We start from the raw sequence: 23,633 nt of genomic DNA on the forward strand, positions 1-23,633 counted from the left end.
CACTCCAGTGATTGGGACCTAGTGTTGCAGCAGTTGCTCTTTGCCTACAGAGCTGTACCACATCCCAGTTTAGGGTTTTCACCATTTGAACTTGTGTATGGCCATGCGGTTAAGGGGCCATTACAGTTGGTGAAGCAGCAATGGGAGGGGTTTACACCTTCTCCAGGAACTAACAATCTGGACTTTGTAAACAACCTACAAAACAACCTCCGAACCTGTTTAGCCCTTGCTAGAGTAAACCTAAAAGATGCTCAGGAAGAGCAAAAAGCCTGGTATGATAAACATGCCGGACAGCGTTCCTTCAAAGTAGGGGACCAGGTCATGGTCTTGAAGGCACTCCAGGCCCATAAGATGGAAGCGTTGTGGGAAGGACCATTCACGGTCCAAGAGCGCCTGGGAGCTATTCATTATCTCATAGCATCCCCCACCTCAAACCTAAAGCCTAAGGTGTACCATATTAATTCTCTAAAGCCCTTTATTCCAGGGAATTAAAGGTTTGTCAGTTTACAGCCCAGGGAGGCGATGACACTGAGTGGCCTGAAGGTGTCTACTATGAAGGAAAAAGTGATGGTGGTGTGGAAGAGGTGAACTTCTCCATGACCCTTGGGCGTATGCAGCGACAGCAGATCAAGGAGCTGTGCACTAGCTACGCGCCAATGTTCTCAGCCACCCCAGGACGGACCGAACGGGCACACCACTCCATTGACACAGGTAATGCTCACCCAATTAGAGCCCAACCTTAACGGGTGTCTCCTCAAGCTAAAACTGCTATAGAAGGGGAGATCCGGGACATGCTACAGATGGGTGTAATCCGCCCCCTAACAGTGCATGGGCATCTCCAGTGGTTCTAGTTCCCAAACCAGATGGGGAGATACATTTTTGCGTGGATTACCGTAAGCTAAATGCTGTAACTCGCCCAGACAATTATCCAATGCCACACACAGACGAACTATTGGAGAAACTGGGACGTGCCCAGTTCATCTCTACCTTAGACTTAACCAAGGGGTACTGGCAAGTACTGCTAGATGAATCCACCAAGGAAAGGTCAGCCTTCATCACCCATGCAGGGATGTATGAATTTAATGTGCTCCCTTTTGGGCTGCGAAATGCACCCGCAACGTTCCAAAAACTTGTAGATGGCCTCCTAGTGGGATTGGGAGAATATGCAGTCACCTACCTTGACGATGTGGCCATTTTTTCTGAATCATGGGCAGAACACTTGGAGCATCTATAAAAAGTCTTCAAGCGCATAAGGGAGGGAGGACTAACTGTTAAGGCTAAGAAGTGTCAAATAGGCCTAAACAGAGTGAATTACCTTGGACACCAGGTGGGTCAAGGAACTATCAACCCCCAAAAGTAGCCTGTCCCAAAGTCAAAGAAACAGGTCCAATCCTTCTTAGGCTTGGCTGGATATTACAAGCAATTTGTACCGCACTACAGCCAAATCGCTGCCCCACTGACAGACCTAACCAAAAAGAAACAGCCAAATGCAGTTCAGTGGACTGAAGAGTGTCAGAAGGCTTTTAACCAGCTTAAAGCGACACTCATGTCTGACCCTGTGCTAAGGGCCCCAGACTTTGACAAACCGTTCCTAGTAACCACAGATGCATCCAAGCGTGGTGTGGGAGCAGTTCTAATGCAGGAAAGACCAGATCAAGAATTCCATCCTGTCGTGTTTCTCAGCAAGAAACTGTCTGAGAGGGAAAGCCACTGGTCAATCAGTGAAAAGGAATGCTACGCCATTGTGTACATGCTGGAAAAACTACACCCATATGTTTGGGGACGGCGTTTCCAACTACAAACTGATCATGCTGCGCTGAAGTGGCTTCACACTGTCAAGGACAATAGCAAAAAACTTCTTCGGTGGAGTTTAGCTCTCCAAGATTTTGATTTTGAAATACAACACATTTCGGGGGCTTCTAACAAAATGGCTGATGCACTCTCCCGTGAAAGTTTCCCAGAATCAACTGGTTAAAATCATCCTTGAAATGTGGAAAATATTATTCATTTTTACATAATCAGGAGTATATCTAAAGGTGCATGTGTCTTATTAATTATGTTTTCTCCTAGAGTTCCAGGAAGAAATCACAGCCAGTGTGGAGCAGGCTGTCCAGCACTGTCTATGATTTGGGGGGCGTCATAACCTAGCTGACATCTGACCAAAAGGACCAATAAAGGGACAAGATACTTTCAAATCGGGGGGGGGGCGGGGGAAGGCTTTGTCTGTCTGTCTCCGGCAAAAGCCACACAGAACAGACGGACAAAGCCTTCCCCCCCCCCCAGATTTGAAAGTATCTTGTCCCCTTATTGGTCCTTTTGGTCAGGTTTCAGCTAGGTTACCTGAGCTTCTTAACCCTTTACAGGTAAAGAGGGATTTTATGCTACCCTTAGCAGTATGTTTCATGCAGGTCCCCACATCTGTACCCTAAAGTTCAGAGTGGGGAGGGAACTTTGACAACCTCAATGGAATTCTGGTACCTAACCTGCTCCAAGGGTTTTGAAAATCCCACTAAGCACCTACCTGCCTCTTTAGTGCCTACATGCCTTTGAACATCTGGCCCTCTGCGTAAAACAGGCATAATGGCATTTTCCTACTTCCCAGGAGGTGATGTGAGGGTAAGTATATTATAGAACATGAGGTGCTCAGATACTCTGGTTTTGGGGGCCACACAAGGACCTGAGAATGAATGTATATGTGTAGTTGCACTAGCTCGGTTAAAAATGTACAAGAGATACAAGCTTTCATACTACCTGACACAGGCCAACAATTAATTGCCTGACCAAACAATTCCCCATGGAGATGCTGTCGCATCAATATCCATAATGAGAGCATATGGCTCCTCTGCAGCATCTGGTACTGCCCACTAATAAAGACCCCAAATTAGCTGGATTGCTCTTGTGTGACAATACCTGAGTTCCTTACTGAGGCTAGGTCTACACTACGGGGGGGGGGGGGGGGGTCGACCTAAGATTCGCAACTTCAGCTACATGAATAGCGTAGCTGAAGTTTCGTATTTTAGGTCGACTTACCTGGCTGTGAGGACGGCGGCGAGTCGACCGCTGCCGCGCTGCCGTCGACTCTGCTTCCGCTTCTTGCCGCGGTGGATTTCCGGAGTCGACGGCAGAGCCATCGGGGATCGATTTTATCGCGTCTTCACTAGATGCGATAAGTCGATCCCCAATAGATCGATTGCTACCCGCCGATCCGGCGGGTAGTGAAGATGTGCCCTTAGTCTCAAAGTTTCAGCCTTATAAGACAAAAAATGCCCCTCACAGAGTCCCATTGGCATCTTTCTGTAATCAGATGGGTGCTGCTTTATCTAGTTTAACAGGAGAGGAAAAAAATCCACCATTTCTTGTTCCCTTCCTCCTAATAGATACGTCTGATGGGGAAAGGAGAAGGCGAAAATCAAACATCCGTCACCAAGTTCATCCTCCTAGGATTTGGAAATGTCCCAGAACTGCAGGTTCTTCTCTTCCTGGTGTTTCTCGTGATCTATGTGGTGACCATGGCCAAGAACATCCTCATCGTTGTGCTAGTTGTGGCTGATCAGTGCCTATACACCCCTATGTACTTCTTCCTGGGGAACTTGTCCTGCTTGGAGAACGGCTACACCTCCACCCTCCTGCCCAGGATGCTGGCCAGTCTCCTTACTGGGGATAGAACCATTTCTGTTGGTGGCTGTATTATGCAATTATATTTATTTGGTTCTTTAGTAGGTGCAGAATGTTGTCTCCTAGCAGTGATGTCTTATGACCGGTATTTAGCCATATGTAAATCTCTGCATTATTCAACCATTATGAAAGGCAGCTTCTGTCTCCATCTAGTAGTTGGGTCATGGCTATTTGCATTTGTGGCTAGTATTACCTTGCTTGTATGTTTGATTTCACAATTAATATTCTGTGGCCCTAATGAAATTGACCATTTCTTTTGTGACTTTACCCCAATGATAAAGCTTTCTTGTAATGATACCAACCTGGTCATATTGGTGAGTTTCATACTCTGCTCCACAGATGAGCTTTCCCCATTTCTATTAACAGTAACATCCTATATTTCAATCATCACCACAATCCTGAGAATCCCTTCCACCACCGGGAGGAAAACAGTATTTTCTATCTGCTCGTCTCACCTCATGGTGGTGACAATTTTCTATAGGACCCTGATCATTGTCTATATGCTCCCAGATGTTGCTGCACTGAAAGACCTGAACAAAGTGTTCTCTGTCTTCTACACTGTCCTGAATCCCATGGTCACCCCCCTCATCTACAGCCTGAGAAACAGAGAGGTCAAGGAAGCCATGAGGAAAGTCATCCAAACTATGCCGCACTCACAAAAATTTGGATGGATTGACTGTTAGAGGAGTCAACCTGTGTGGTTTAGCCAGCAAGCGAGGTAGCATTGAGGTTGCCCATAGATCATGTTAATCGCATGATCCGTGAGTAATGTGGGGATAATACTAACAGCTACATGTTTCCTCTGCTTCTGTGTTCTGACTCTCCACATTTTACAAGGCACTTTTCTTGGTGTTCTGGATTGCTAGATTTAATTTAATTAATGGAGATATCCCATCTCCTAGAACTGGAAGGGACCTTGAAAGGTCATCGAGTCCAGCCCCCTGCCTTCACTAGCAGGACCAAGTACTGATTTTGCCCCAGATCCCCAAGTGGCCCCCTCAAGGATTGAACTCACAACCCTGGGTTTAGCAGGCCAATGCTCAAACCACTGAGCTATCCCTCCCCCCGATCCTACATATCTTTATATATGGGAAGTTCAAGATAGTCTTCATGTATATATATATATATATGGGGGGGTGAGTGAGTGTTATCTTGTAAAAACTACAAGAAGTCTAGAATTCATGGCTACAGCTGTCTGATTTCTTTTCAACAAATAGAACATTTTTCAAAAATGCATTTTTCAGAGCACAGAAAGTATTCATGAAATCAGATCCAATTCAGTTAATAGTTTTGTCTGAAAAAATGGCATTTTCTTCACACACAAAAATTAAAACCATTTCTTTCCACCATTTCAGAAAGAAACATTTCAACTATTTGTTTGGAATGTTTCCTTTGGAAATTTAGCTATTTTTTAAAAAGGGGACACCAGTGGGCACTGAGACCAAGGTGTATGTAGGTTGCTTGAGCTCTGAAGTGGTCCCTGGGGAATCCCCAAACATTGTTCCCTAAAACCCACCATCCAACCCCAAGAAATATTGTTCCCATCTACTGAAACCCCCAAGATGCCCTCTAGCACTGCACTTTCCTCTTTGAATCTGAAAGCACTGAAAAAACAGAGGAGATCTGCCTACCCCACATCTACAATCAAAATGGCACCTGAGCCGGATGGAATGTAGCTGATGGCTGTACTGCAACTGGTGGCTGTAGATTCTGTTGAAATTAAATCTACAGACCATACAGACCACCATGAGTGAGATTCTGAGTGTGCTACAAGCTCTATCCAGACAGATGAGTGAAGCAGAACCCAGAATTTCTGAAGTGGAAGAGGGTTTCAAAGAAAACACATTACATGTTATGAAGAACCTTAATGATAGCAAGACTATTAAGACCAAGCAAATTGATCTAGAAAGCCTCTTGCAATGATGTACAATCAGGACTGTGGGTGTACCTGAGGAAACAGAGAAAGGTAAACATTCTGAATTTGTCCCTAATCTTCTAACTAAGTTGTTGGATCTGCCGGTAGAGTTTGCTTTGATATGGAATGGGCACACTGGGCCCTTGCCCCCAAGCCAGATGCAAGATGCGGTCTAGAGCACTGACTGTGAAGTTCCTGAAGTGTATCACTCAGGAGCTAATACTGGAGAAATCTGAGGTGGTGGTAGTAGCAGGGGAGGAAGAAGCTGTTATGGGGAGAACCAGCAATTAAAATACAGCTCTTTCCAGATTATTCCTGTGATGTGGTTGCCATGAACAGGTAACCAAGCAAAACAATTGGCCAGGAAGGGGTCGGTCCTGGGGCCGGTTTTGTTTAACATCTTTATTAATGTTCTGGATGATGGGATGGATTGCATCCTCAGCAAGTTTGCAGATGACACTAAACTGGGGGGAGAGGTAGATACTCTGGAGGTAAGGGTAGGGTTCAGAGTGACCTAGACAAATTAGAGGATTGGGCCAAAAGAAATCTGATGAGGTTCAACAAGGACAAGTGCAGAGTCCTGCACTTAGGATGGAAGAATCCCATGCACCACTACAGGCTGGGGACCAACTGGCTAAGCAGCAGTTCTGCAGAAAAGGACCTGGGGATTACAGTGGATGAGAAGCTGGATATGAGTCATCAGTGTGCCCTCTTTGCCAAGAAGGCTAACGGCATATTGGGCTGCATTAGTAGGAGCATTGCCAGCAGATCGAGGGAAGTGATTGTTCCCCACTATTCGGCACTGGTGAGGCCACATCTGGAGTATTGCATCCAGTTTTGGGCCCCCCACTACATAATGGCTGTGGAAAAATTGGAGATAGTCCACCAGAGGGCAACAAAAATGATTAGGGGGCTGGGGCACATGACTTACGAGGAGAGGCTGAGGGAACTGGGCTTGTTTAGTCTGCAGAAGAGAAGAGTGAGGGGGGATTTGATAGCAGCCTGCAACTCCCTGAAGGGGGTTCCAAAGAGGATGGATCTAGACTGTCCTCAGTGGTGGCAGATGACAGAACAAGGAGCAATGGTCTCAAGTTGCAGTGAGGGAGGTCTAGATTGGAAATTAGGAAGCACTATTTCACTAGGAGGGTGGTGAAGCACTGGAATGGGTTACGTTGGGAGGTGGTGGAATCTCCATCCTTAGAGGTTTTTAAGGCCTGGCTTGACAACACCCTGGCTGGGATGATTTAGTTGGTGTTGGTCCTGCTTTGAGCACGGGGTTGGATTAGATGACCTCCTGAGGTCTCTTCCAACCCTAATCTTCTATGATTCTATGAAGCATTTTATTAAATCCCAGCAACGCTCCATATTAAGAATGGCAAGAAGACAGTATCATTCAGTTCCCTTCAGGAGGCAGAAAAATACTTCACAAATCTGCAAACTCCTCCCTGCAAGAGAGAATGAGCCAACTATATGAAATTTATGTAGTTCTCACTGAGAACTCTGTAAAGCTCTCACCCAAAGGTTCAGCCATTACCTGGAAATCCAGAAGATACCATCCAGTTGGAAAGAGTCCAATACCATCTTGCTGCATAATAAAGGCGATCGAGAAAATCTAAAGAACTATCGCCTGATCTGCCTGCTTTTGCATGTCTATAAGTTGTTCACCAAAATAATAACAAATCGACTGTCACGAAACCTGGATGAACAGGAACCTAGAGAGCAGGCCGATTTTCGAAGAAATTACAGCACGATAGACCACATCTTCACTCTAAACCAACTACTAGAGCGTTGAAGGGAATACAAATTCCCTTTGTGCATTGCCTTCGTGGACTACGAGTAGGCGTTTGATAGCATGGAGACTAACGCTGTTCTTGAAGCTCTTTCAGAACAGGGCATCAGCGCAAAATATATCACATTATTAAAGGAAGCAAACTCTTGCTGCAGCACGGATATATCACTGTTTGATACTCCCCTCCGAATCCCCATCGAGAAAGGTGTGAAACAAGGAGATAGAGTTTCACCAAAATTATTCACAGCCTGTCTTGAATTGGTCTTTCGATGAGGAGACCTGAAAGGCGGGATTAATATCAACAGCGAGTGGCTAAACCATCTCAAGTTTGCAGATGATATAGTGCTGATAGCTGAAATACAGTCCAGCTTGAGAGAATACTTAAAGAACTGAACGCGAAAAGTAGTCAAGTCGGATTAAAAATGAACCAGTCGAAAACAAAATATATGAGAACGGATATTCTGCCAAGAACCCAAATAACTCTTGAAGGAGAGCAGATCCAAGAGGCCGACAAATACGTTTATTTGGGCCAGGAAGTCAACATGTGACACGATCAGAAAGGCGAACTGTCGTGCAGAAAAAAAGCTGGATGGTGCACATTCAACGACATCAGGGACATCCTCCAAGAAAAGATCAGCAAAACAACTCATGCGAATCTTTTTAACTCGACCGTGCTTCCAGCGATGCTATATGGCAGCGAAACATGGTCGCTGACAAAGACAGAAGAACATCAACTGTCTGTCACACAGAGGGCAATGGAACGAACATTTTGGGGCATTTCGTTCCACGATCGCATCCCCAATGAAATAATTAGGCAGCAGTCTGGAGTCTGAGATGATGTTGTCGAAAGCAGGCTCAGCAAAATGCGGTGGGCGGGACATGTGGCCCGACTCAGTGATAACTGATGGACTGCAGCTATATCTGAGTGGTATCCGTGAGAACTGAAACAGCCACGTGGTTGGCCTCCAAAGAGGTGGGATGATTTATTAACAAGGAGATATGGACAAGCATGGCGAAGGATGGCCAGAGCGAGAGAAGATTGGAAGACGTGTTGTGATCGACTCACTCTTAACTGATGAAGGACCGACAGTCTACACAGTCTACGCTCACTGAGATCCGATACTGGTGCTCTAAACAAGTTGATGGGTGCTAGTTGATATTGATGTTAGTTTCTTTTCTTTTTTCTCTCTCTCATTGGGGTGGGAGGGTTAAAGGGTTATTATCACATTACTTCTCATTGCCTTAACTCATGGGATAAGCACATCAATGTAAAATCTGTCATTTGATTAATAATTACACATATATTTTATCTTTGCTTTGTTAGATGGTGTTTCTTTATGAACTAATGTATGAAGTTACCATTGGTAATAGGTAATCATTATAGTTGTAATGTTTGGGGGCCAGTGGGCTGTGAGATTCACCAAGTTTCACCAGATCTGGCTGCCCCCTCTGGGTGTCAAGTGTGTATTTTTGTACAGTTTAAACAGATTCTCCTTTTAGATTGTATGGTACTAATATGCATTTCTCACTCCACTATCTTTTCTGTTTTGTTTTTCTCACTTATTTAATTCCTTTTTCTGTGCCTCTCCTTCCCACTCTTGTAGAATATAACCCACCCCTGGATTATATAACTTTTCCTGCTTAGGTATGTAAGAACTGTATGCTGCCCAGGAAAAATATGAAATTTCTCATTTATTCACCAAGCAACTTTATATTTTGTCTGGTACATTTTAACAATGATGGCTCCGATATTTAAATGTGTCTCCTGGAATATAAAGAGTTTCAGTAACCTTATACATATACTCAGTGCTTAAAGAAGAGAATGTTGACTTTCCCATGGTCCATGAGGGACATCTCACAGAACTTGAAGCTTGTAAACTGAACAGAGATTGGGAAGGCCTCTCCATTTTTAGCTGTTTTAATTCTAAAGCGAGAGGCGTTGCTATACTAATGGATTTTAAAAAAATTGAATGTTAATATTCCGAGCACGGTGTCTGACAGTAAGGGCAGATTGACTATTCTCAAGTCTGAAATTGACAATTCTATAGTCATCTTTGCCAACCTCTATTTGCCAAACCAGAATGATCCCAATTTTTTCATAATTGTTTTATGAGTATAAATGACCATGGGACACCATCTGAATATTATAGTGGGAGACTTTAACAAAACTGTTGACCCAGTCCTTGATAAATCTTCTCCATCTCCTGTGACAAAGTTCCCCCTCTATCTTGGTGGGTCCTGCGCTTATTGGCGGATTTTCTTGCCTCAGAGATTCACCATGTGGGTTGGGGAACAGCCCAGAGACCTTCCCCTCTGGAAGAACCCACAGTCCAAGTCAATTGCGAGGTTTGGGGGGAACCCGGGCCCGCCCTCTACTCCGGGTTCCAGCCCAGGGCCCTGTGGACTGCAGCTGTCTATAGTGCCTCCTGTAACAGCTGCATGACAGCTACAACTCCCTGGGCTACTTCCCCATGGCCTCCTCCAAACACCTTCCTTATTCTCACCACAGGACCTTCCTCCTGGTGTCTGATAATGCTTGTGCTCCTCAGTCCTCCAGCAGCACACCCTCTCACTCTCAGCTCCTTGCGCCTCTTGCTCCCAGCTCCTCACACTCACACCACAAACTGAAGTGAGCTCCTTTTAAAACCCAGGTGCCCTGATTAGCCTGCCTTAATTGATTCTAGCAGCTTCTTCTTAATTGGCTCCAGGTGTCCTAATTAGCCTGCCTGCCTTAACTGGTTCTAGAAGGTTCCTGATTACTCTAGTGCAGCCCCTTCTCTGGTCACTCAGGGAACAGAAAACTACTCATCCAGTGACCAGTATATTTGCCCTCTACCAGACTCCTGTACCCCACTGGTCTGGGTCTCTCACACTCCATATAAAAATGTGAATGCTCGCCAGGCACTTCTTACATACCTTTCTGATTTAGGTAATCCAACAGCCAGATACTATAGGGTTATTTCTGCAGATCATTCAACATAGTCAAGATTTGACTATTTCTTAGTGTCACAAGACTTGATCAGTTCTGTCACCGATAGTGGCATTATTATCTAACCATGCTTATATGCATATGTCTTGTATGTACCTGCAAGTAAAATGTGGAACTTAAATACCTCTCTGCTGTTTGACACATCATTTGTTAACTCTATCCAGCAGGAGTTAGAACTTTTTAAAAAAACAAATGCCCCCTCCCCAGAGTTCATCAGTGTCCCACTTTGAGGAGTCATTAAAGCCTTCATCAGAGGCCTCATAAATGCTGACCGCTGTTGGAAATGTAAACGTGCTTGGTGTTTCATGAGCTCATATACTTTAAGAATTTCTTGTCTGAGGTGGGTGAAAGGGCCAATTTTATACCGGATGCAAAACTGAAGCCCTCCCCCCAAAATTCCATGTTTGGACATATTCCCGATACATGGAGATTACCTAGTAACAATGCAGCATGGTTCCAATGGGCAGCTTTGGTAGCTAAAAATTAATCCAGCAAAAATGAAAAATATTCTCCCCACCAAGTACTGATGCCTGGCTCAGTGAGATGGCTGCCCTCACAGCTGGCAAATGAGTGGTATTCCGCACTAGGGAATGGCCGGAAAAATCAAAGCAATTTGCACTGACTTCTTAAAGGTCTATGATTAAAGTAGACCCTCAAGATAGATACGTTGCTTCCCCTCCCTTTATCCTAACCCTCTTCATTTACATTATGTGTTATGAGAAATCTGAGATATTGGAATATTTCTTATATTGGGAAAAAATAATAACAATTATAAATAAAAAAAGGAAATTTTTAAATGAACAACTGATATTTGTGTGACGGGTTGGATCACAGAAACCACCTTGGGGCTGCCAACTGATGTGGCAAGACTACTTCTGCCCCTGCTTTCTTGTCCTTGCAGCTTGGGACTTCAGTGCCCTGCCTGGTTTGAGCCAGACCTGCTAGCCTGCTGCAAACCCAGACCCAGGTCTGAACCATGTCCCCTAACAGCTGTAGACTTATCTGAAAGCAGCGTAAGAAGTGTTCCTGTCTCCAACACTCAGATGCCCAACTCCCAATGGGGTCCAAACCCCAAATAAATCCATTTTACCCTGTATAAAGCTTATGCAGGGTAAACTCATAAATTGTTCACCCTCCATAACACTGATAGAGGGATATGCACAGCTGTCCCCCCCCCACCCTCCGGTATTAATACATACTCTGGGTTAAATAATAAGTCAAAAGTGATTTTATTAAATACAGAAAGTAGGATTTAAGTGGTTCCAAGTAGTAACAGACAGAAAAAGTGAATTACCAAGTAAAATAAAATAAAACTGGCAAGTCTATGCCTAATACAGTGAGAAAGCTGAATACAGATAAAACCTCACCCTCAGAGGAGTTCCAGTAAGCTTCCTTTTACAGACTAGTCTCCTTCTAGTCTAGGTCCAGCAATCACTCACCCCCCCTGTAGTTACTGTCCTTTGTTCCAGTTTCTTTCAGGTATCCTTGGGGGTGGAGAAGCTATCTCTTGAGCCAGCTGAAGACAAAATGGAGGGGTCTCCCAAGGGTTTAAATAGACTTTCTGTTGTGGGTGGATGCCTCTCCCTCCCCCTGTGTAGAATTCCAGCTATAAGATGGAGTTTTGGAGTCACATAGAATGGGCAAGTCACATGTCCATGCATGACTCAGAATTTACAGGTAGCAGCCATGGTTCACATGCTACCTTGAACGTCCTCATGTAGACTTCTTATGTGGATTGGAGCCTTCCAAGATCCATTGTCCATTAAGTGCTTCTTGATTGGGAACTTAACTTGCAAATTATGCAGTCAATATTCATAACTTCGAATACAACAATGACACATGCATACAAATAGGATGAATATATTCAGTAGATCATAACCTTTACATAGATATGTTACATGGCATATGTAGCATAAGCCATATTCCAGTTATGTCATATGTACATTCACAAGCATTATGGGATGCAATGTCACAACTTGTTGTTATGAAAATGTCAAACAGCCCAGTTCTGACATTCTCAAACTTTTTTTTTCCAGCATGAAATTGATCTGACTTTTTAAAAACTGGTTTAATCAAAGGGGCATTTTCAGATGGACAACTGTTTCAACAAAATTTTCCCACCCATCTCCACTGCTGGGCCACGTTGACAAGTCAGTCCCTGACTGTACTGACAGTCTAAGACAAGAGACAACAGTTGGCTACAACAGACAAACAGACAGAGGAAGGACAAGGTAAAATGAGATAGGACTGGCCAGCATGAAAAGCAGTGACCACAGCCCATCATCTGCCTAATTAGTGATCTCAGGGTCTGATTCTGCCAAGTGCTGAGTAGTGATAACCCTGAGGACATCAACACTTTACCACATAAGACGTTTAGAAGGCCCTCCTGAAGTCCTTACTTAGAGTCCCAGGTCTGCAAACCTTTCCTTGGCTCCTAAATCCCTTAGGCTCCTTTGAATATTTCGGATGCAGCCCTTAGTTGTCCCATTGAAGTCAATGAGGTCTAGTATTAGCTCATTAAACACTGATGTGATGTTGAAGGATTGGCCTTTTTGGAGCCTACAACATGCCAGCACATCTGATAACATCACATAAACATGCACTGAACTAATAAGTGAATGGAAAAAAAAGCTTGTTTGCACATCAAAACCCATTGTAGAGGGGCCTGTCTCCACAGCCATCTATCAGCTAATATATTTTGAAGGCACCAATCAACAGAACACCAAAATGTCACCAAGATACTACACCTCCATATATGCAACTAGTGGTCAAACATGTCATTCTGATTTATACTGAGGTCACTTTAAATGACTCAGGGAGTGTCAAGGGATACTAAAGTGGGAGCAAATCCTATTTATGGCATAAAAGAGGCCTTTGTGTAAATGAGAATCAGGCCCCTTATGCATTGACTTCACTTCTCATCTTGATGTTTAGTGTATTTCATATCTGAAATGCCTATCCGTTTGTCTCTTGTTTCACCTAACAAGAAAAGTTAACTTGCTGCATTGACCAGTGGATCTGCCACATGTCTTGATACAAGGAGACATGGCTTCTCTGCCACTGATCTGATGGCTGATCTTGGGCAATTCACCTCCCCTTCCCAGGCCTCAGTTTCCCCATCTGTGAATTTGCATTCATGGACATATAATGAGTACTTTGAAAATGTATGGAATAAAATGATTGTACACTGTGTAAGTACAAGTAGTAAGGTGATGGATGTGTATTTTTCAGTCACCCGGGCTCCTGACACACACAGGGCATGACAAAGAGGGAGGTTTCCCATGGGGATTGCCCTCCGCATTCACACTGTTTTAGCAAGCAACGTGGGGTTAATTCCCCCAGGAGGTCAATTAAAAAGTGATCACAATCAGCAGTCTAGAAGGAGACCCGTCTAGCAGCAGGAGACCGTGTGAGGCTGCATTCCCCTATAAACCTGTAAGAATCCACCCCAGGAAGCGCTGAGGTTCTGTGTAATCTGCACAGGAGCCTGCATCAAGCAAGAGCAGCCCAGGCCAGCAGCAAAAATGAGGTGTCTTTGCTGGGCAAAGGAGAGTGCGTGAGACAGTGAGGATAGCGAGTGCCCTTGAGGGAGAGGTTGCCACTGGATGCTGAGGATTAAAGGTAAATCGGATCATTCCAATTGACTTCCTGAGGTCTCCTCCAACCCTAATCTTCTATGATTCTATGATTCCTGGGACACGTGCTAGGGGGTTCAGTTAGGAAGGAAAAGTTGGCATGTTGGGAAGCAGAGCAGCCGGAGAGGTCTCTCAGGCCTGCCCTGTAATCGTGCACTTACTGCTCTGTGGCACTGCCTGTTCCCTCCTTGACATGTCTCATCACAGCTCCTAATGCCACTGAGCTGAGATGCCGCAGAGCGTGGCTGGGGGATTGGCATCGCGGCTGCTGTACTACAGCAGAGATACAGCACCGACGTCCCTTTCAGTCCCTGACAGACACAGACACATCAGCTGGGCTGCTGGGTGGAGCTGGGGGCAGAATTGTCCTGATTTTTCGGTTTCCCTTCCCCTCCCCTCAGAAAGGCCCAGTCTCCCCCTCTGACATCTCCTCTGCCTTCATCCCTCCTGGCCCAGCCCTTTCACACACGCCTCCCCAGATGTTTTCAAATGGAGGAGTGGAGATTTTCCATCCTCTCCTGGGCCCAGTCCTTAAGGTCTAGGTGGCCTCCTATGACAAGTCCTGGGAGAGCTCCGGGCTCTTCCCACCCTACACAGGAGTGGAGCACTGGGGTGATGATAAGTGGAAAGCTTTTCAGATCAGAATACAAGGCAGGCCCCCCATATGCCTGACACTCACTGTGGGTATTCCCTGCCCTGTACCATTTCTCATTCTCCCCCTGATACGTCTCCTCATGGCTCCTAACATGGCTGAGGTGAGACAGTGGCTGGGAGGACCGAGTTACATCTGCTCTATTGCTGGCCAGAATTCGCCTGAAATTCTACGCCAACAGGTGCGCTCACGTTAGCTGGGCTGCAGGGTGCAGCTGGGGACAGAATGTGTGTGAGGGTTTCTAGCTGACTCGTGGGGTTCATAAGATTGTGAGGGATCTGTGTGCGTGTCTTTTTGTGGTGTCCCTTGTGCATGAGGCACAGTGTGTAGGGGATAGATAGATAGATAGATAGATAGATAGATAGATAGATAGATAGATAGATAGATAGATAGATTTACCTGGGGCACTAACTTAGAACTTCATCAATTCATAGATGTCAAGGCCAGAAGGGACCATTGTGATCAGTTACTCTGAACATCTAGGCCGGTGGTTTTCAATCTGCGGTTCATGGACCCCAGGGGGTCAGCAGACTATGTCTAAGGGGTCTGTGAAAGGTTGTTGTTACCACAGAAAGTGGTTTTTAAACTATGTTCTGCAGATCCCTGGGGGATCCACAGATTATGGGTATGTCTACACTACAAAATTAGGTCGATTTTATAGAAGTCAATTTTTTAGAATTCGATTTTATACAGTCTATTGTGTATGTCCACACTAAGCGCATTAAGTCGGCGGAGCGCGTCCTCACTACCGTGGCTAGCATTGACTTACAGAGCGGTGCACTGTGGGTAGCTATCCCACAGTTCCCGCAGTCTCTGCTGCCCATTCAAATGCTGGGTTAAGCTCCCAATGCCTGATGGGGCAAAAACTTTGTCGCAGGTGGTTTTGGGTACATGTCGTCAGGCCCCCCTCCCTCCTTCCTTCCATGAAAGCAACGGCAGACAATCGTTTTGTGCCTTTTTTCCAGGGTCCCGACCGCCGGACCCACTCAGCCCGCTGCCGGCCTGGATGATTGGAACCCCAGGCAGGCAGTGGGCTGAGTGGGGCCGGCTCAGCCCACTGTCAGTCTGGGGCTCCGTCCGCCAGCTCCTGCCAGCCGGGTTCCCGCTCAGCCCCGCTCAGCTGGCAGACCTCAGTGAGGTCGATCAGGGGTGCCTGGACATACATGGCTATCCTCCTCTTAGAGCACTGAATGGGAGTGACTCCAGGTCATTCTCTTCTTTAAGTTTCATCTCATGGAGATTCAGTCCTGCCTGGAATATCATGCGAGCTGGAGGCTTCTGCCTTAGGCTGCTCTCCCAGCTGGCAGCACCGTGTGGTCGCACCTATCTCAGCCTACCGCTTGCTCCCATGGCTCATGAAGCCTGGACAGTAGTAAGGAGCAGTTCAACTTGTGGAATGACAAACCCAGAATGAAGGATTGCGCTCTGTGGGCCACATTAAGATTATTTCAGAGTCCTAGATAGCATTTAATCCCTATAAAAGGCTTCATGAAAATTTCCCCTGCCCCTAACAAAAATGTTAATTTATCAGAGCAGCTGAAAGGGTAAGGAACCCGGGACTACAACTTAGAGAGAGCTTCCATATTATTTAACTCATAATTGATATAATTCAAAGTACAAATTCACAGTGCAGTCTGTTCTAAGACTAAAAATGCAGGAAGGAGTCAGAAAAAGGAACAGTGACCTGTTTCCACCTGGTTTTGAACTGGGGACATTTTGCATGTTATACAAACATGATAATCACTACACTACAGGGCTTCTCTTTTCATGTCACAGACTTTGCTGAATGCAGAGGAATGTTTTCTCTAGCTACAGAAACTACCTAATGCAATGTCTATACCTATGGCCTTCCTGCTCACAAAGTGCTCATGCCCCCGCCCAAGGCTGACACAGCACGGAGTGCATGTGACACAGCAACCTGTCTTGGGCAGGATCGCTAGCGAAGCATGAAACTTTTGCCGTTAAGCAAACACAGCAATGCTTTCCTGGCCTCTGTCACTGAATCAGGGCCGGCTCCCGCATTTCTGCCGCCCCAAGCAAAAAAAAAAAAAAAAAGCCACGATCGCAATCGGGACCGGCGGCGGCAATTGGGGGGGGGAAAAAAAGCCGCAATCGGCGGCGGCAATTGGGAAAAAAAAAAAGCCGCGATCCGTGGCGGCAGGTCCTTCGCTCCTAGAGGGAGTGAGGGACCTGCCGCCCCCGAATTGCCGCAGGTGCCGCCCCTCTCCCTTGGCCGCCCCAAGCACCTGCTTGTTAAGCTGGTGCCTGGAGCCGGCCCTGCACTGAATGCCTCCATGCATTACGCTGTGCCCTATCAGAGCAGGAGGACTGCATGAGATCAGAAAACATGTCATCGCGAGTGTGGTTTTTTTGCCTTCTAATCTGTGATAACCTCAGGGACAGAGATGATAGGGGGAGCGTAGAAACATCCTGGGGGGAATGCATGGTCACCTGTGCTGCTGAGTGCTGCTGAGTTCACTACGCTGGCCAAACAGGAAATGAAATTCAAAAGTTCCCGGTGCTTTTCCTGTGTACCTGGCAAGTGCATCTGAGTTCAAAGTGCTATCCAGAGCAGTCACAATGGAGCACAATGGGATAGCTTCTGGAGGCCAATACTGTTGAATTGCATCCACACTACCCCAAATTCGACCCGGCGATGTCGATTTCAGCGCTAATCCCCTCATCGGGGAAGAGTACAGAAATCGATTTTAAGAGCCCTTTAAGTCGACAAAAATGGCTTTGTCATGTGGGCGGGTGCAGGGTTAAATCGATCTGACACTGCTAAATTCGACCTAAACTTGTAGTGTAGACCAGGGCTTAGTCTAACATTTCCAAAGGGGTCTGTGTGATGGTACCTCCCATAAGGCTTTATGGAAATGTGCTTATGAATGTATATATAACATAACTAGAATGTGTTTTATGCTACATATGCCATGTAGCATATCTCTGTAAAGGTTATGATCTACTGAATCTATTAATCCTATTTGTATGCATGTATCATTTTTGTATTCGAAGTTATGAATATTGGCTGCATGCTTGTTTGATTCTAAGTAGGCTGTAGTGAAGCAGTTGGTCAGCTTCTTGAGAAAAGACTATTCTCAGTAAGTGCCCAATCAAGAAACACTTAAGCCAACAATGAACTTGGAGACACCAATCCACATCTGGACTTTCTCAGGAATGTGGCTTGGCTGATAAGGAACTCAGACATGCATAGACATGTGACTTGCCCAGGTGACTCCAGAACTCCATCTTGGAGCTGGACTTTGCATAGGAGAGAGGAGGGGGTCTTCACCCACAAGAGAAAGTCTATTAAAGCCCGTGGGACACCCCTCCATTTTGTCTTCAGCTGGCTAAAGAGAGAGCCTCTCCATCCCCAAGGATACCTGAAAGAAACTGGAACAAAGGACAATAACTACAGGGGGTGTGAGTGATTGCTGGACCCAGACTAGAAGGAAAGTAGTCTGTAAAAGGAAACTTACTGGGTGAGGATTATATCTGTATTCAGTTTTTATTACTATACTAGACTTAGACTTGCATGTTTTATTTTATTTTGCTTGGTAATTCACTTTGTTCTGTCTGTTATTACTTGGCGCCACTTGGGAGGGATAGCTCAGTGGTTTGAGCATTGGCCTGTTAAAACCTGGGTTGTGAGTTTAATCCTTGAGGGGGGTCCATTTAGGGATCCGGGGCAACAAAAAAATAGTTGGGGAGGGATCCTGCTTTAAGTGGGGGGTTAGGCTAGATGACCTCCTGAGGTCCCTTCCAACCCTGATATTCTCTGAAGTCCTACTTTCTGTATTTAATACAATCACTTTTTACTTATTAATTAACCCAGAGTATGTATTAACACTTGGGGGGCAAACAGCGGTGCATATCTCTCTATCAGTGTTATAGGGGGCAAACAATTTATGAGTTTACCCTGTATAAGCTTTATACAGGGTCAAATGGATTTATTTAGTGTTTGGACCCCATTGGGAGTTGGGCTTCTGAGTGCTAAAGATAGGAACACTTCTGTAAGTTGCTTTTAGTTAAGCCTGCAGCTTTTGGTCACTTGGTTCAGACCCTGGGTCTGTGTTGGAGCAGACGGGCATGTCTGGCTCAGCAAGACAGGGTGCTGGATTCCCAGGCTGGCAGAGGGAAAGCAGGGGCAGAAGTAGTCTTGGCACATCAGTTGGCAGTTCCCAAGGGGGGTTCTGTGATCCAACCTATGACAGTCTGCACCTCCATTCAAAATGTTTAGGGCTTCACAAATGAAAACCCCTGCTCTAGGTCATAGAACTCTCCCAAATTCCTGTGTGACTTTGGGGGACCGGGGATCATTTCCCTGCTCCATTACAAACGTCTGAGTGATCATAGCAACCCACTTATGGCCACAGTTTCAAAGGTGTTTAGCCACCTAAAGCAGCAGATATGCAGCTAATGGGATTTTCAAAATAATCTAAGCTGTTTAGGCACCTAAATCCCATTGACTTCAATGCAACACTGGTACCTAACATGCTCAGAGGCTTTTGAAAATCCAGTAAGCAACTACCTACATCTTTAGTGCCTACATGCCTTTGAACGTTTGGCCCTCTGCGTTAAACAGGCATAATGGCATTTTCCTACTTCCCAGGAGGTGCTGTGAGGGTAAGTATGTTATAGAACATGAGGTGGTCAGATACTTTAATTATGGGGGCCATATGAGGACCTAAGAATAAATGCATACACATAGTTGCACTAGCTCAATTAAAAATGTACAATGCAAGCTTTCACAGTACTGGACAGGAGGCCAACAATTAATTGCCTGGCCAAACAATTCCCCGTGTAGATGCCGTTGCATCAGTATCCATTATGGGAGCTTATAGCTCCTCTGTAGAATCCGAGACTGCCCACTAATAAAGGCACACTATGAAAGAAACCCGATTAAATGGATTGTTCTGGTGTGGTAATGCCCATGTTCCTTACCAAGTCTCAAAGGTTTCAGCCTTAGAGGACAGTAAATGATCTTCTCGGAGTCTCGTTGGATGCTGCTTTATCGAGTTTAACAGGCGGGAGAGAAAAAAACTCTACTGTTTCTTGTTTCGTTCTTCCTACTAGATACGTCCCATGGGGAAAGGAGAAGGGGAAAATCAAACATCCATCACCAAGTTCATCCTCCTAGGATTTGGGAATGTCCCAGAACTGCAGGTTCTTCTCTTCCTGGTGTTTCTAGTGATCTATGTGGTGACCATGGCTGGAAACATCCTCATCGTTGTGCTAGTTGTGGCTGATCAGCGCCTACACACCCCTATGTACTTCTTCCTCGGGAACTTGTCCTGCTTAGAGATCTGCTACACCTCCGCCATCCTGCCTAGGATGCTGGCCAGTTTCCTGACTGGGGACAGAGCCATCTCAGTTAATGGCTGCTTCATACAATTAAATTTTTTTGGTTTTCTAGTAGGTGCAGAATGTTACCTCCTAGCTGCTATGTCTTATGATCGGTATTTAGCGATATGCAAACCTCTGCATTATGCAGCCTGTATGAAAGGCAAGTTCTGCCTCCAGCTAGCAGCTGGGTCATGGCTATGGCCATTTGTGGCTAGTACCCTACTTGTATGTTTGGTTTCGCAATTAATATTCTGTGGACCCAATGAAATTGACCATTTCTTTTGTGACTTCACCCCAATGACTAAGCTTTCTTGTAATGATACCAACCTGGTCATACTGGTGAGTTTCATACTCTGCTCCACAGAGGTGCTTTCCACATTTATATTAACAGTAACATCCTATATTTCAATCATCACCACCATCCTGAGAATCCCTTCCACCACCGGGAGGAAAAAAGCATTTTCTATCTGCTCGTCTCACCTCATTGTGGTGATAATTTTCTATGGGACCCTGATTATTGTCTATATGCTCCCAGACATTGCTGCACTGAGAGACTTGAACAAAGTGCTCTCTGTCTTCTACACCGTCCTGACTCCCCTGGCCAACCCCCTCATCTACAGCCTGAGAAACAGAGAGGTCAAGGAAGCCATGAGGAAAGTCATCCAAACTATGCCGCACTCACAAAAATTCGGATGGACTGACTGATAGAGGAGTCAATCTGTGTGGTTTAGCCAGCAAGTGAGGTAGCATCGAGGTTTCCCCTAGATCATATTAATCTCATGATCCGTGAGTCATGTGGGGATAACAGCTACATGTTTCCTCTGCTTCTGTGGTCTGACTCTCCACATTTTACAAGGAACTGACCTGGAATTCCTGTGGATGGGTTCAGCTCCTTAATATACTTTGGCTTTTCTTGACGTTCTGGATTGCTAGATCTGGGAACGTATCTGGGAAGATAATGATGGTCTTCATGTATATATACGTGTGTGTGTGTGTGTGTGTGTGTGTGTGTGTGTGTGTGTGTGTGTGTGTGTGTGTGTGTGTGTGTGTGTGTGTGTGTGTGAGAGAGAGAGAGAGAGAGAGATCTTGCAAAGATCCGAAGGAGTCTAGAATTCATGGCTAGAGTGGGGTGATTTCATTTCAACACAGAAATTTTTTCAAAAATACATTTTTCAGAGCACAGAAGGTATTCATGAATTCAGACTGAATTCATTTAATAGTTTTCTCTCAAAAAATGGCATTTTCTTTAAAAAAATAAAACCATTTCTTTCTACCATTTCAGACAGAAACATTTCAACTATTCGTTTGGAATGTTTCCTTTGGAAATCTATCTTAGTTTTAAAAAAGGTTGAAAAGGAGACACCAGTGGGCATTGAGACCGAGGTGGATGTAGGTTGCTTGAGCCCTGACGTGGCCTTGGGGAATCCCAAAACTTTGTCCCCTAAAACCCACCATCCAATCCCAAGAAATATTGTTCCTGTCTACTGAAACCCCCATGATGCTCTGCACCTTCCTCTCCAAATCCAAAAGCAATGAAAAAACAGAGGAGATCTGCCTACCTCACTTCTACAAACAAAATGGCAGCTGAGCCTGATGGAATGTAGCTGATGGCTGTTCTGCAACTGGTGGCCCCAGATTCTGTTGAAATTAAATCTACAGACCCTACAGACCACCATGACTGAGATTCAGAGTGTGCTACAAGCTCTAGCCAGATGGATGGGTGAAGCAGAACCCAGAATTTCTGAAGTGGAAGAGGATTTCAAAGAGCTGTAATATAACATTTAGGGGCCCAGGTGCAGTGAGGATCGTAAAGTTTCACCTGATCTGGCTGCCCCGTCTGGGTGTCAAGTGTGTATTTTTGGACTGTTTCAACAGAGTCTCCTTTTTGACTGTATGGTACTGATGTGTATTTCTCGCTCCACTATCTTTTCTGATTTTTTTATAACCATATGAAAAGAAAAAATACATACTCGATGCTTACAAGAGAATGTTGGCATTGCCTTGCTCCAGGACAGACATCTGACAGTACTTGAAGCTTGTAAATTGAACAGAGATTGGGAAGGCCTCTCCATTTTTAGCTCTTTTAATTCTAAAGCAAGGGGAGTTACTATATTAATGGATTAAAAAATAGAATGTTAATATTCTGAGCATAGTGTCCTCAAGGCTGAAATTGGCAATTCTATATCACCTTTGCCAACCTCTGTGTGCCAAACCAGGATGATCCCAATTTTTTTCATAATTGTTTTATGAGTATAAATGACCATGGGCCACCATCCAAATATTCTAGCTGGAGAATTTAATGAAACTCTTGACCCAGGCCTTGAGAAATCTTCTCCATCTCTATATAAAAACGCGAATGCTCGCCAGGCACTTCATACATACCTGGCTGATTTGGGTTTACAGATGTTTGGAGACTGGGAAATCCAACATAGTAATCCACTAGGGATTTTTTTCCCCTGCAGCTCATTCAATTCAGTCAAGATTGGACTATTTCTTATAATCTCAAGACTTGATCAATTCTGGCACTGATTGTATCATTATAATTTAAGTATTAATTATTATTAATAATTATTATTCTATCTGACCATTCTTCTATATGTATGTCTTGTACATGCCCCCAACTAAAATGTGGAGGTTAAATACCTCTCTGCTGTTTGACACATCATTTGTTAACTCTCTCCAGCAGGAGTTAGAACTTTAAAAATAAACAAATGTCTCCCCACCTCAACTTCATCAGCCGCCCCACTTCGGGGAATCTTTCAAACCTTCATTAGAGGCCTCATAACTGTTGACCACTGTTGGAAATGTAAGTCCTTTGGTGCTACATTAGCTCATATGGTTTGAAAATGCCGCTACTTCAAGAATTCCTGGTCGGAGGTGCGTCAAGGGACCAATTTGATATTGGATGCTAAGCCTTCCCCCTTAAGTTTCATTTTTGGACATGTTCCCGACACATGGAGATTACCTGGCAACAAGGCAGTGTGGTTCCACAGTGAAGCTTTGGTCACTCAATAATTAATCCTGCAAAACTGGAAAAGTTTCTCCCCACCAAGTACCGTTGCCTGGCTCAGTGAGTTGGCTGCCCTTGCAGCTAGCGAATGAGTGGTGTTCTGCAGAAAGGGAATGGCCGGAAAATTCAAAGCAGTTTGGGCTGACTTTTTAAAGGTCTGTGATTAACATACACCCTGAAGATAAATATGTTCCTTCCCCTCCTTTTATCCTGACCCTCTTGATTTACATTATGTGTTATGATGAATCTGGTATTTTGGAATAATTCTTATATTGGGAAAAGTTAGTAAAAATGATAAATAAAAAGGAGGAAATTTTGAAATGAACAATTGATAGTTTTTGTTCTGAACATGTCAGACTATCCCATTCTGACATTCTTGAAATGTTTTTCTAGTTTTCTTAAATAAAATGGATATGATGTTTTAAAAACGGTTTAATCAAAATGGCATTTTCTGATGGAAAGCATTAGTTTTCCACCCAGCTGTAGTGTTAGGCCATGTAGAGACAAATGATGAAAAGACAGTCTGTGCCGTGAAATGCTCACTAAGTAAGACAAGAGAACAGGTGGATACAACAGACAGACAGAGGGAGGACAAGGTAAAATGAGACAGGACTGTTCAGCA

The 23,633-nt window shown here is 44.8% G+C and overlaps 1 protein-coding gene across 1 annotated transcript; it reads left to right on the forward strand.

The window, feature by feature from the left end:
- Positions 1-19,740: 19,740 nt before the first annotated feature.
- LOC135886230 (olfactory receptor 6N1-like) lies at positions 19,741-20,706 on the forward strand. The gene has a single exon (XM_065414065.1). The coding sequence runs from the start codon at positions 19,741-19,743 to the stop codon at positions 20,704-20,706; it is 966 nt and encodes a 321-aa protein (XP_065270137.1).
- The last annotated feature ends 2,927 nt before the right edge of the window (positions 20,707-23,633 follow it).

The sequence above is a fragment of the Emys orbicularis genome, chromosome 12, assembly GCF_028017835.1.
Source record: "Emys orbicularis isolate rEmyOrb1 chromosome 12, rEmyOrb1.hap1, whole genome shotgun sequence".
Taxonomy (NCBI): domain Eukaryota; kingdom Metazoa; phylum Chordata; order Testudines; family Emydidae; genus Emys; species Emys orbicularis.

What these genes read in the sequence shown, in the direction of transcription:
- LOC135886230 (XM_065414065.1), top strand. Translation starts at nt 19,741, where the DNA reads ATGGGGAAAGGAGAAGGGGAAAATCAAACATCCATCACCAAGTTCATC.